The following is a 14,411-nucleotide window of genomic DNA, read 5'->3' on the forward strand; positions in this document are numbered from 1 at the left end:
AGAGAAATATAACTTGGGAGACAATAAATGTTTGTGTTGTAGTAGTTAGGATGAAAACAGAAGAAACATCATAATCTTTTTTATTTTCTCCCTTTTCCCCCTGGTTCCAGTAGAACCAGTCTGGGAACTTCTCAACCAGTGCTTTGTGGTTCCCAGGTTAGCCAGTGGATACCTTTTAAAACTTTGCTGTCTACAGGGACTGTTTTCATGCAACTGTTTCTAGAGATTAAGCTGAAATGACTGTACACTAAGCTGGTGTTTCCAAACTTGCACGACAGATGTATATTTTACAACAACAGTAGCTGATTAAATACAATTTAAATGGCATTCAGTTGAAAGAGGGAGCAGAATTTGAAGGAATTAATGTTGCACTTGCTTAATGGTCCAATTGCCAACCACCATAATGGTTACTCTGTGGCATTATCCAGCTTTTCTGTAAGAAGAGAGAGAGAGGAACAGGAGAGGACTGAATCATGTAACCTTGTTCACAAACAATAATGGCCTATCCAGCCATTTTCTTCTGCTTATCCAGTTCAGGGTCATGGGGGCTGGTGTATATCCCAGCTTGTCAGATGGTGCATAAAAAGTCCCTGACACAAACCTTGATAAAACAAAAAAGAGAAAGAGAAATTATTCAGCTGGAGTATGAAGTACATGAAAATCCAGAACAGAAATTCAACTGAATCTAAAGGTCTTAAAAAACAAACAAAAACAAAGGCGCAGAAGGCAGAGCAAACAAGGAAAACAAACAGGCAGAGAGCACAGGCAATATGTCAGGAACATCATATAAACTTCTCAAAAAAATTAAAGGAACACTTTAAAAACACATCAGATCTCAATGTGAAAAAGAATCATTCTGGATATATATACTGATATGGATTGGGTAATGTGTTAGGAATGAACGGATGCTACATCGTTTGATGTAAATGAAAATTATCAGCCTACAAAGATGCCCTAAAAAATCAAAGTGATGTGGCAGTTCAGCAGTTTGTATGAACTTACATGTTTGTATGCGTCCTTGACAATGATGCATGCTCCTAATGATACGACAGAGGGTGTCTTGGGAATCTCCTGCCAGATCTGGACCAGGGCATCACTGAGCTTCTTTACATGCTGAGGTGCAACCTGGTGGCATCAGATGGATTAAAACATAATGTCCCAGAGGTGTTCTGCTGGATTTAGATCAGGCAACCATGGAGGCCAGTCAACAGTATCAATGACTTCATTCTACAGGAACTACTTATATAGACTCATCACACAAGGCAGAGAATAGGGCCAAAGATTTCATCTCAACACCTAATGGCAGTCAGGGCATCATTGCCTAGCTTGTAGAAGTCTGTGTGTCCATCCAAGGATATGCCTCTCCAGACCATCACTGACCCACAACCAAACTGGTTGTGAAGAACAATGTTACAGGGAGCATAACGTTCTTCACAGCTTCTCCAGACCCTTTAACATTAGTTACATGTGCTCAGAGTGAACTTGTTTATGTGTGAAAAGCACATAAACAAGTCCTCAGGCCACCCTCATGAAATCTGTTTCTGATTGTTTGGTCAGAGACTTTCCCACCAGTGGGCTGCGGGAGGTCATTTTGTTGGCTGTTCCTCCTTATAGAGAGGAGCAGATACTGACTCTGCTGATGGGTAATAACCTTCAGCTCTCCTAGAGTAACTATCTCCTGGAATCTCCTCCATGCTCTTGAGACTGTGGTGGGAGACAGTAAATCTTGGGGGAGAGTGGAGACACCTAGGAAACTAGACACAGCTGAACTCAATCAGATAACGAGACATGGAAAACTAAAACTAAAACGTGGCATAAGAGACAAATAAAACAGGAAGTAACATGACACAGAAATGAAGCCTTAACAACCAGATACAATGAGTCATTAAGTGATTAAGATAAGATAAGATAAGATAAGATAACCTTTATTAGTCCCACACGTGGGAAATTTGTTTTGTCACAGCAGGAAGTGGACAGTGCAAAAGTTATGATGCAAAAATTAGAATACAATAAGAATAAATACAGTACACAACTGTACAGAATAGAATAAAATAATATACTATATACAGTAGAATAAAATAGAATAAAAATATACAATAAGATAAAAATAGAATACGAATGCTATATACAACTGAGTAAAAATACAACGATGCCAGAAAGGATTATTGCACTTAGTGTTATTGCACATGTGTGGATGTGTGTGTTTGTTCAGTTAAAGTCTTTGTTGTGGAGTCTGACAGCAGTGGGGAGGAAAGACCTGCGAAATCTCTCCGTCCCACACCGTGGGTGCCGCAGTCTCCCACTGAAGGAGCTGCTCAGTGCTGTCACAGTCTGCTGCATGGGGTGGGAGATGTTGTCCATCAGGGATGACAGCTTAGCCGCCGTTCTCCTGTCACTCACCACCTCCACTGGGTCCAGAGGGCATCCTAGAACAGAGCTGGCCCTTCGGATCACCCTGTTCAGTCTCTTCCTGTCCCCAGCAGAGATGCTGCTGCCCCAGCAGACCACACCATAAAAGATAGCAGAAGCCACCACAGAGTCATAGAAGGTCTTCAGGAGTGGGCCCTCCACCCCAAACGACCTGAGTCTCCGCAGCAGGTACAACCTGCTCTGCCCTTTCCTGTAGAGGGCGTCTGAGTTATGAGTCCAGTCCAGTCTGTTGTTCAGATGAACACCAAGGTACCTGTAGCTGTCCACAGCCTCAATGTCCATACCTTGGATGTTCAGTGGTTGCAGTGGAGAATGCTTGTGCCTGCGGAAGTCTACCACCAGCTCCTTGGTTTTACTGGCGTTGATCTGGAGGTAGTTCAGCTGGCACCAGTCCACAAAGTCTTGAGTCAGTCCTCTGTACTCCTTGTCGTCCCCATCAGTGATGAGGCCGACTATTGCAGAGTCATCAGAGATTAACTAAAGCAATGAAGCTAAACCAAGTGATTCTAACTCTAACAAGAACTGAAGACTAAACGCAGTGACAATAAACCCGATACAACATGAAGGTACAGATACCAAGGAATGAAAAAACCCTGTAATACTAATCAACAGGAAATAACTAGAAATTAACACAAGAAATAATAAGCAGAAGTCAAAACAAAGGAAAACTAAAACCTGATTGAGACTATGAGGCTGACACTTACAGAAGTAAAGAAAACCTGAAGTATAAGAGCTCCAAGCAACAAAAACAAGAAAACCATAATCAAACAGAATTTTTAATACTTAACCAGAAAGTCTCAACAAACCCAAACCGTGGGTTCAAAACCACAGGACAATGAAACAGCCATCATAAGGGAAAAGGTGGCATAGAGCCTGGACAGGCTTGTCAGTTGCAAGGCTGAACGACAGAGACAAACACTCACAGCCAATTAAACCAACATGCAAACTGAAGCTTTTGTGCTTGCAATTGTGCAATGAACGGATATCGCTGGTTATAGCATACATTGTTTACACTATGTGGTGTTCCCTGTTTACTAATGCTGTCTGCAGTGTAGATCCAATATTGCTTAGTGAAACAATGGGGCTCCTTGACACATTGTAGGTTAATATTATTTTCAGATTACTTCCTTACTTCAGATTTAATAACCTGAAAAAATATTAAAGTTTTTTTTTTACTTGTAAACTTGTGTGCACAAGATAAGGAAAAAATGATAAAGAGCTATTTAATTCTAGTGTAGAGTAACCCTATACATTTACTATTGCTTATAATGAAACAGTCCCCCACTAAAAGGGGAGAGCTTCTATCACTATTCATATGCTAATGTTTGTAGCTTATATAAGAGTACACGCACACATACACACACTGGCTTCTACTCTTGTGTGTTTAAAATGGCAGAAAATGACACAGTTCTCCAAACTCTTTATAATGAAGGTATCACTCCTAAATCACTTTCAGATTATCCTCAGAACAAAACTTCGCTCACCAGCTGTATCTGGCTAATCTGATTGTTTCTGTGCAGGTGGAGGGTTTCAGTGAACTCTGAAAGTGCAGTATCACTGAGCTGCAGCATAGCTGGTTGTTATTCTGTAGGTGCGACAGTTATATGTGGAGGTGTGTGCTGGTTTAACTCTCCCTGTGGGGACGTTTACACAGTCACATGGTGTGGTTGTGTCTTGCCTATGGGCACAGAAAGCAACATAAATCATTGATTTTTTTTCAGGTGAGATTTTAGGGTTATGGTTAAACACCATAACCAACACCATAACCAACATTTAACTCTTTAAGAACGACAATATGAAAATATTTTTGCTGTATCTTGAATGGGTTCAGCCTCATTTATACTTCTTTTCTAAAAACAGCGTAAGCCATTATAAGAAACTAACACAACATCAGTAACAGCAGTAGCAGCAGTCTCGCTGAAATCGGTGTGAGTCAATGTAGTGTCCATCAAAGTCACACAAACACAACTGCGTATATTGTGGTCTTGGTCTATTTATAGTCTGCACACCCTCTATATCGTCTTCTGTAGATGTGCTTTGAATGCACGTCAATGGTCTCAGTACAGACTGTATATACAGTCCTGTGAAAAAGTAATTGTCCCCTTCCTGATTACTTTTTTTTCCATGTTTGCCACACTCAAATTTTTCAGATCATCAAATAATTTTTGATATAAAGCAAAAATAAGCTTAGCAAATTTAAAGAAATGCAGTTTTACATGAAGAAAGCTAACACAAAAATCTTGGAGATCATCTTGATGTTTTTTGGCAAATGTGAGTTGAGCCTTTGTGGGTTTTTTTTCATCAGGAGTGGTTCATCCATGGATGTCATTTTTGCCAAGTCTCTTTTTTATTGTTGAACTCTGACCTTAACTGAAGCAAGTGATGCCTGCAGTTCTTTAGATCTTCTGGGCTCTTGTGAGACGTCCTGGATGAGTCGCTGATGCGCTCTAATTTTGGTCACACCTGGGATGATTCACCACTGTTACAGATTTTCTCGCTTTGAGGATAATGGTTCTCACTGGAGTTCACTGGAGTCCCAAAGCCTCAGAAATGGCTTTGTAACTCTTTCTAGACTGATAAATGTCAGTGACTTTGTTTCTCAACTGTTTTTTAGATCATGGCATGATGTGCTGTTTTTGTGATCTTTTAACCCACTTCACTGTATCACACAGGTTTTGTTTAAGAGGTTTTTTGATCTAGCAGATCTGGCAGTAATCAGGTCTGAGTGTGACTAGTGAAACTGAGCTTAGCTTTCCCAATAAATTGGGTTCAGGATTTAAAAAGGGGTGCAAGAAACCTTACCTTTTCACACAGGGGGAGGTAGACTTGGATAGCTTTTTATTTCCTTGATAAATTGAATTTTTATAAACTGGATATAATATTCTGAAACATTTACATTTGACAAATATGCAAAAAACAAAAAAACAACAAACATTGTCAGGTCTCATTGTGATGTTTTAGCTGTGTTTTAGGTGTGCCCAAGCCCAAGCTAATTCAACCCAACGCACACCCTGCTTTCTCATCTGTTTGCCTCTAAGTGGGACTTTAATTTGTAAAACGAACATCATGCTGTATTCAGTAAGACTTAAAAGTACATTTTCTCTGTAAGCCTCTTTACAATCTGACTTCATTTTGCAACCAGGGGAGTTATCCCCTTTTGGCCATTAGAAAAAACAGCATGTTTAAATTCATGCTGACCTTGAAGAAGCGGCAGAGGAGCACAGATGAATTCTGCTGGCTAAGTTTGAGTCACACTGACACAAAGAGTCAGAGAGAAAGTGAGAGAAAGTGAATCTGCTGTGGCCTCGTTAATCACTCATAAATTATTAATGGAAACTCCCATCCGCTGTTATAACATTGCAAGGATACACCGCTCTCTCTTTCTTAGACCTCTTTCCATCACTTTTACTTTCATTTTTTTTTCCATATTGCTGTGTTTTCACAGAGTCATGAGCTTCTTTAAGCCATTCTCCCAGAATGACTTCACTCTCAAATGTCCTTCTCAGGTATTCTAACATAATTTATAACACGACTGCCCAACATTTAACTCCTTAAGACTTTCTGCATGAAAATACTTCTGCTGTATCTTGAATGGCATCGGCCCCACTTATACATCTTTTCTACACATAGTGTAAGCCATTTTCAGAAACCAATAAAACACAAATAATGTCAGCAACAGTGCCTTAAATCACAGTGAGAGTGTGCATGTTTTCTCACCTTTTCTGTTGTCTGTAGAGGCTCGTAATTGTTGAATCATTATGTGTTGTGCACTATTTTCACACTAAGAATCCAAGAATAAAATGCTTTTAGGCTTTTAGGCTTTTTAACAAAAATAGGGAAGAAATGATTTGGTTAAAATGTGTGAAAAGAGAAGGGAAAGTGGTTTGGAAATATCTACTACAAATAAATTAAAGCTGCTCTCACTTACTGTGACAATCACACAGGGATTCATTACTAAAGCCTGCAGCTCTTTTAGCATCACTGAACTGATTTCTTCTACCCATAATTTTCCTTTGTGATTCAGTTTTGCTCTGCTTGCCATAAGCAATTTTTTTATTTTTTTTACTTAATCTGTCATATTTGTTGTGAAGATGAAGACCCAAATGCAGACACTCAGGCACTGTCAGGCAAGCTGACTGTGCAGCAGGCATGAGTAGGATGCAAATGCAAGACTTGAAAACAGTAAACAAAAAGCACTTTTATTTAACCTAAACTGGATACAAAAATAATACAAGGTGAAGAACAAACAAATCTAAACATACTTCAAGGTAGGACACAACCACTAGGGACAACACAACAGGAACAAAGGGCAATATATATACACATACCAGGCATTACCTGAAAAAGGGAATACACTGAAGGAAATCTGACTATTGAGACAAGGGGAAGTAACACTAAGCACAGTACACGAGACAAGGGCCTATCAAAATAAAACAGGAAGTAACAATCACTGAGACCGGGACTAAGACATGTGAACCTGACACTTAGGAATTTAAATAAATTGGGAATCAAAAGATATTTCAAATAAACAAAAATATCCAACAGATAGAGGACTGTGACATAACCTTTATTTAATAATATGACTGATAAAATTAAAAATTCACATCCACATTGTTCTTGCCAAGACACACACCAATAGTATTAATGGTAGTTGTATAAAAAAAACCACAGATACACAGTGAAAAACAGTGAATATAAAAAGTAAAATACAACACAAATAACCAACCTTTTTGACTTTTAGTGCCAATTATGACTAAAAGAACAGTAAAGGTCATTGTGTTGGCCTACAGGGGGTAACGGTATTCAGGAAAAACATTTCCAGCCCAGAGTAACTGGCTCTAGGTTATTTAAAATCCCCATAAATTAATTTAGTGAGCTGATTTTGTTGCAGATTCTGAAAGCAAGCTACTAATTTAAAGGCTCTTTTGTTAAAGTTCAGTGCAAACTTTCAGGACAGACAGCAGGAATGAATCTTAGGCAGTGACGGCCCACAATTTTTTCATTAATCTAATGGATTAAGAAAGGAGCAAGGCAAGAAATCCCTTCTAAATAATAATGTAGCAGTGGTTTAGTCTATGACATGAATATACCAGACCAACCGACCCCAGCATACAACGTTCGGTGGAGTTTGGAATAAGCCCCAGTGGAGACGGTATTAAGCATATCTATGCATTGTGAAGATACGTGCATATAAATCATGTCACTATAAATGAGCACTGACGTAGGAGTAGAGGCTGAAAGTCTATTACTTTCCTAACGGGACAGAAAGGACAGTTTCAGTTTAAGTTTTTGACAGCAGTTACTAAATGTTAGTTGTAAAAGGCAGCGAGCCATCAATTATTATTCCTAAGTACTTATACTGCAACACTAACTCTTGGAGTGGACTGTAGCGAAACATGAGATGTTTCGTGGTTTCACATTTCAAATTTGTCACCATTTAAACAAATGTGCTGTACGTCATTAAAAGCTACAGTACCATGCAGCCATAACCATTTAAAGCAATAGCAGATGTTTTTGACAAGTATACATTTTTAAAAAGCCAAATTCATGTTACATTTTCACTCTAAAATAGCGTAGCAACTACCTGTCGAGGAAAGCAAAGCACTTATAAGCCTAACAGCCTGATAATTCCCTCATTAGTTTGTCAGTTAAGATAAATAAACAAAGAAAATAGAGGAAATGAAGCTGTGCTAAAATAAGGTAAATATATTGGACTTAGATTCGACAGGTGGCCAGAAATAAAACACCAAATTAATGCTAATGCTGATCCGTGTTTGCTGACAGTGTAAACATTGCTTGCTGACACAGCTCCCTGATTCGTTCTCCATAACAGTTACACAGTGTTGTGTTTACAGCCTGCATGGCTGTTCCAAGTGACCAAAACTCTACTAATACTGCTCAAGAAGTAGAAAATAAAAAATGTATCTGATGAGAGGGGTTCAAGTTAATTATAATCATAAGACAAGAGGGAAAAGGATGGAGATGAATTAAAGAGAGAAGCTCAGTTGTGTTAGTTTTCTGTCAGGTCCTGGCACTGTTTTCCTACAGTAAATATTGAATTTTGTTCTGGTCTGAGAAAGTGTTGAACTCCTGGTATTTGAGTTTCATTTCAGTTTGGAATGAGATATTTCTGTCGTTGTACCAGAAGGAAGTGCAGCTCCATCTGTTCTTCTTGTTTGTGAAAGTCTGTTGTCTTTGGGTTGCCATGTTTGTTTTTGTCCACCAATCTCTGTGACCAAGCTGAAGTTTTCTAGCGACTGTCTTTCTAAATGTGCAGAGGTTTATAGGAATTGATTCTTATGCTAATTATCTATCATGTAGTGGTGCATTACATGATTTGAATTTAAGTTTAATCATTAACTGACTCACACTGGGCCTCATTGTGGCCCCTGAGTCCATCCTCTGTCTCAGATGTCTACACGCCATCATTTTAGCCTTCTCTGCATTTTGCGACTCACAGCTTTAACCCAACTTTGTTCTGAAAAGCTCGCCCTTTTAAACAAGGTTTGAACAGCAGGTGGGTCAGTTACTGTCTCACAGCCAGAACTGTGTGCCTGAAAGGACCAAGGGTAGAAATAAACTGCCTGAAACCGAGTGGTTAAAGCTGCCTGAATTGTGAATTGGCTCACACATAATAACTTAATCTGATGTTATTTGAAACATTGGCTATGTATAGAAATATAAGCATGCAGAAATTATAACAGTCAAAAGTTAAACACATAATTTGTTGGGCAAAAAGAGAATTATTGTAGTTTTGGTTCTGTACACCACCTCAGTGGATTTCAAATTAAACAATGTGTGAGTAAAATGCAGACTTCCAGCTTTACAAAACTGCGTTACATGAACTGTTTTAGAATTACAGCCAGTTTCATGGCCAAGTGAGGTTTGTTCTCTCATTATTTAATGACAAATGGAGCCTAATATCTCAATATAATTCAAAGTGCTGTGCCCAAAAGCCCAAGAGATGTCAGTGCAAGTGAGGGAAGCCATCATTAGGATGAAAAACCAATTAAACCAATGAGTGATAAAGCAGAAACTTCAACAGTAGCCACATCAACATCTGGTACATAATTAAAGACGAGGAATGCGCTGACCAGCTCAGCAACCCCTAAAGGCCTAAAAGAAGACAGAAGACAAGTAAAGTACATGATCAGAGAATTATTTTTATAGTTAAAAACAACAACTTCACAATATGTAACCAAGTCAAGAGCATGCTTAAGGAGGCAGATGTATCATTGTCAAAGTCCCGATTAAGAAACGGCTTCATGAATGGAAAGACTGGGGGTCTACAAGAAGGTGCAAACCACTGATTACGCGCAAGAACAAGAAGGTCAGATTAGACATTGTCAGAAAACATCTTAAAGATGCTTATTGTTTCATTTAAAGCATAGGTGTTAAACTCTGGCCCGCGGGCCACATTTGGCCCGCAGCCTAATTACATTTGGCCCACGAAGCCACACCAAATTACTATCAGAGCTGGCCTACTGGTATTATACAGCTAATATATATATTGTTTAGTATTAAGCTTTGCTTGTTCCAGATTCAGTTTTTCAGCAAAACGTGTTTGAGTCCATAAGAAAAGATTCATTCTTATATCTGGATGAATAAATATATTTCAATAAATATATTTCAATAAATATTAACGTTAGCCCGCGACTTTGTTCCAGTTTTGAATTTTGGCCCACTGTGTATTTGAGTTTGACACTCCTGATTTAAAGTCTACTGTGGTGGTGACAGAGGCAAAACTACAAAAAGTGTGCAATTCTCCAACAAATTGTGGACTTAACTGTACACTTTTGAGTACATAAACACCATCAGTCCTCTTTAACTTCGTTTCTCTTTGACTGTGTTTCATTTTAGAGTGATCCAGATTCGCTCTGTAACGTAATAAGGCCAGAGTTTATGCTTCACATTAGCCAACCTCCGCTGAAGTAACAACCCAGCAACTTATATTTAATAATTGATGGCAGAGCATAGCGATGCGTACGGCTTGGCTCCTCTGTTTGCTCTGAGCGTTATGGGTCCCTTATAGGATGTGCATGAGTGTTATAGTGGATGTTGTACAGACATTACGAATGGGAAGTGCCGCCCTGGGACAAAGCCAGCTGAAGCGTTAAGAAACAGAAGATACTAGCTGCAAACGTGTGTGTGTGAGTGAGTGACTGTGAGTATGCCTACATGTCCAGCAGCCCATGAATAAACAAATAATGTAGGGCTGCATTTTCTGTTGTTTGCACTGTGCCTGTCTGCATCTGTTTGCCTTACGGCCCTCACTTTGGAGTTTGGGACTTTCTCTTAAAAGCCACGCTGAAAACAACACTTTCCAATAATCTACTTCTCCAAAGAAGCGAGTCACTGCTGAGCACATTTGCAGCATATATGTCACTGTTGACATGCGATTAAACAGATATTGTATGTTGTCATTACGATACAAGCCATCTTCATCCATCTCTTTCCTCGCAGTTGTCCCTCTCAGCCACTTTTTCCACTCATCTTTCGCTGTTTTTACCAATCTGTTCATGTGGAAGATGCACAGAAATAACCTTGAAAATGTATTCCCCAGCAAAGTGCTTTCATATCTTCACCTCCTATCTTCCCATCCTCCATCCCTCTGTCCTCTGGCCGTCCTCAGATGGGCCACGATTCATTATGGTAATTGACTTCGGTTCTTCCAGGAACATGAGCAGACCTTGTTCTCCTCACATCTTTTTCTTTTTTTTCTCTCGCTCTCTCTGTTTCCCTTTCTGCCTTAAAGTAAAGGATTTGCATGGTCAGACTCCCACAGAATCAAATAGCTGTTAAAAATCCTCCGTGTGTTTGTTTGTGCACCCTGCATCTTCATTTTCCCCCCTCCTCTCCCTCTGTCATCCCTTTCTTCCCTCTCTTGCCAATAGCATAACGGGGTGTCTGTTTGTTCACTGTTCACCTCTTTCATCTTCCTTCCTGCACATGTGTGTGTATGTGACTATTTTGCATGCACCCAGCAGGAGCAGCTTAATAGAGCTTATTGAGAATCTAAGAAAAGACATTCTCAGTAAATCAGAGATCGCATCGGATCAAATCAATGTTTGCTGGATAAAAAAAACTGAAAGGATGCCAAGATGTGAAGGAAAGAAATTGAAAAATATATTAGAGCCAAAAACGTTATCTCCTCTGATGAAAGCGGATAAATGCTAAATATGAATGAGATGGTAGGGATGGGGCTTGCATGGTAAGCATTACAGGGAGCTGAAATATGAAAATGAACAGAATGAGGCTTTTAACTAATCTGAAATTAAAGTTATTTCAGCTATTTAAAGATGTGAGAGCATGATATTTGTAGATGAAGTGGAAATAATCTCTTTAAGCATGGCTTGCTCTTATTCTTTCTTTTGGATCTAATAGGTATCAGAGATACGTTGTGTGCTTTTATTTGTAGCCAGAAATATGAAACCGTCCTTACTTAAATTTCAAGACTGTTTTGTGACTGATACACTGTTGGTGTCTCACCAGTTGTGTTATTGTTGTCTGGCTCTTAGTAAGAAGGTTTATCTGCCACTGGAAAAAAAAAGTAAAAGAAAAAGTATCAGGCAGACTTGTCAAGGAAAAAAAAAGGCAAAATTTCAGATTAGTACGTCAGAATTTCGACGTACAAACTCACAACGTCAAAGTTTTGACTTATGTACCATACAGAAGCTTGTGTAAAATAAATGTAGTATAGTCAATATAGTATTGAGTACTGATATCTCAATCTCTTAAATCAGTGCTGGATGATTCCATGTGTTTATTGGCCTTTAATTGCATCTTATACTGTCTGTTGTCCTCCACTGATCGTTTGTGCTGCTGTAACTGTTATTTTGATCTATCTCTTAAACTTTAAACTTCCTGTTTGAATAAATGCGCCGTTGTCTTCGCCACAAAATGTATATAAATGATGAGCTATTAGCATCTTTTAGTTTCTCTATATTATCACTGGCCACTTCCATGTTGTTTTTTTTGTGCGCGAGGGTGCACTAATAATGCTAGCTAGCTTAGTTTGAAAGCTAGCTAGCATTAGCAAACAGTAGCAAACTGGCAAACAGTACTGGTACAACACACAGGCACACATATGTGTAAGCTCTAGAGGTTTTATATGGAGAAAAATAACCTACCCCATACTGTTTTATTCATCATAATTATTTCAGGTTATTAATATGTTTAATTTTCTGTTTTTGTCACATGATAATCTTTGCTAAACTCTTGTTCTTCTATTGTACCATAAGATGAAGCATCTATTGAAATGAAGTAGGACTAAATTCATATAGGACTAATTAGATAAAGACTTGTACTCTGGAAAACTGAAGCCTAACATCCTTGGATACCTCACTGATAATCCATTACAAAGACTCCAACTACACAGACACGGTGAAGCGGTCCAAGTCAGAACGTTGAATTGGCAGAGGTGAGGCCCAACGGTCAGCTCTGTCCAAATGGATGACTTATAAAATATTCAGTGGTTATGATTTTTTTGTTGTAGGCAGTAAACGTACTCTTTAATGCTGTAAAGCAGGATTTGGCCATCACTTTCAGATGGGCTGGGACACCGTACCCGTGGAACCTAGAAAACGAAGCTTTCCAACATGCATTAAATATTCTGAAAGGGTCTTTTTAAACCCCAAATCCCATCTTTTTCCAAATCTACTATAACAAAGAACTTGTAATGCCTAAATCAATTGGTGGGTGCAAAAGAAATTTAAAAATAGCCCCCAGTGAGAGCTAAACTCCAGTCTCCTTAATGAAAGGATGGACCTTTCCACTCCTGGGACAGTGGAAACACTCTTAAATGTCATTTGAGAGATGTTTATGTGACTAATTTCAGTAGGTGGGAATAGTCTAGCAGCTCTAATCAATATTTCTCATTAACAGCGGCTGCAAACAATGTTAAAGAAAGGGAACAGCAACAGAGGGAAACAGCAACTGGTATTAACATCATCAGCATCGTTCAGCTCCCTGTTTTACTGTCATGGTTCACTGTTACGTCATGTCAGCAGACAGTTGGTGGCAATGGAAAAGCTCTCATGTGCTTATAAAACCTCATAAAACACTAAAGAGATCCAGAACTGAACTCTTTCTGAACCTCTTTAAAGAGTTCCTGAAACACTTGCAGTTCAGAGATTAATCAGATTCTCTAGGCTTGCACACACACACACACACACACACACACACACACACACACACACACACACACACACACACACACACACACACACACACACACACACACACTTACTCATAATCTCTGGCTCCATTTGAACATTTCAGTCAGATTTGTTTAATTTTAATTTTGTGCTGAATTCTCTCCCGCTTCCTCCTCTTCCTCCCTCATCCCCTCCCTTCCCCTCTCTCCAGGCGGATGGCAAGGTGGTCGATGGCAGCCTGCTGGGAGATGCCAACGGCGTCGAGCCTGCACCGGGCAGAGTGAAGGATTCTGGGAAGTGGCAGAAGCCGCGGTTCTCTCGGAGAGCTCTGATGAAGTGCTGCCTGGTGAAATGGATCATCGCCAGCACGCAGCCACAGGACAAAGGTGAGAAGAGTGACATGAGCATCTCAGGCTGAGTGTGACATGTGGGGTGAAAGCACAAAGAGTTTGAACTGATCAATGGCTTTGACACATGAATCCCAAAGTTCCTGCAGACTGAGCTGGTCAGTTGACCTCAGGGTCAAGTACCAAGAGATAATTTAAAGTCATACGCTCATTTATCAAAAACCTCTACACCCTCGGTCACCATTAATATTGTCCACAAACCTGAATACCCTCTCCAACGCCTCCTGTGCACTGCTTTTTATCTGTCTATTGACTTTGTCTTTGAAAGGAAAACAGATGCACAGAGGTCGCAACCACAAAACTGTATAGATAACAATAACAATAAAAAGCACAGGTAAGTGAATTAAAACCGATTAACAAAATACAATAATTAGAAGTTTAAAAAATGCTGATTTTTTTTTTTTAACAAAAAGGGGGT

At 39.3% G+C, this 14,411-nt stretch overlaps 1 protein-coding gene across 1 annotated transcript in view; it reads left to right on the top strand.

The window, feature by feature from the left end:
* Positions 1-14,411, top strand: part of kcnip3b (Kv channel interacting protein 3b, calsenilin) — a 66,892-nt gene that overhangs the window by 18,521 nt on the left and 33,960 nt on the right. Inside the window, exon 4 of the mRNA XM_080894521.1 lies at positions 13,798-13,972. Coding sequence (XP_080750647.1) covers positions 13,798-13,972 — 175 coding nt within the window. The remainder of the gene's footprint in view (positions 1-13,797; positions 13,973-14,411) is intronic.

This window comes from Rhamphochromis sp. 'chilingali' (genome assembly GCF_963969265.1).
Source record: "Rhamphochromis sp. 'chilingali' genome assembly, chromosome: 10".
Classification (NCBI taxonomy): domain Eukaryota; kingdom Metazoa; phylum Chordata; class Actinopteri; order Cichliformes; family Cichlidae; genus Rhamphochromis; species Rhamphochromis sp. 'chilingali'.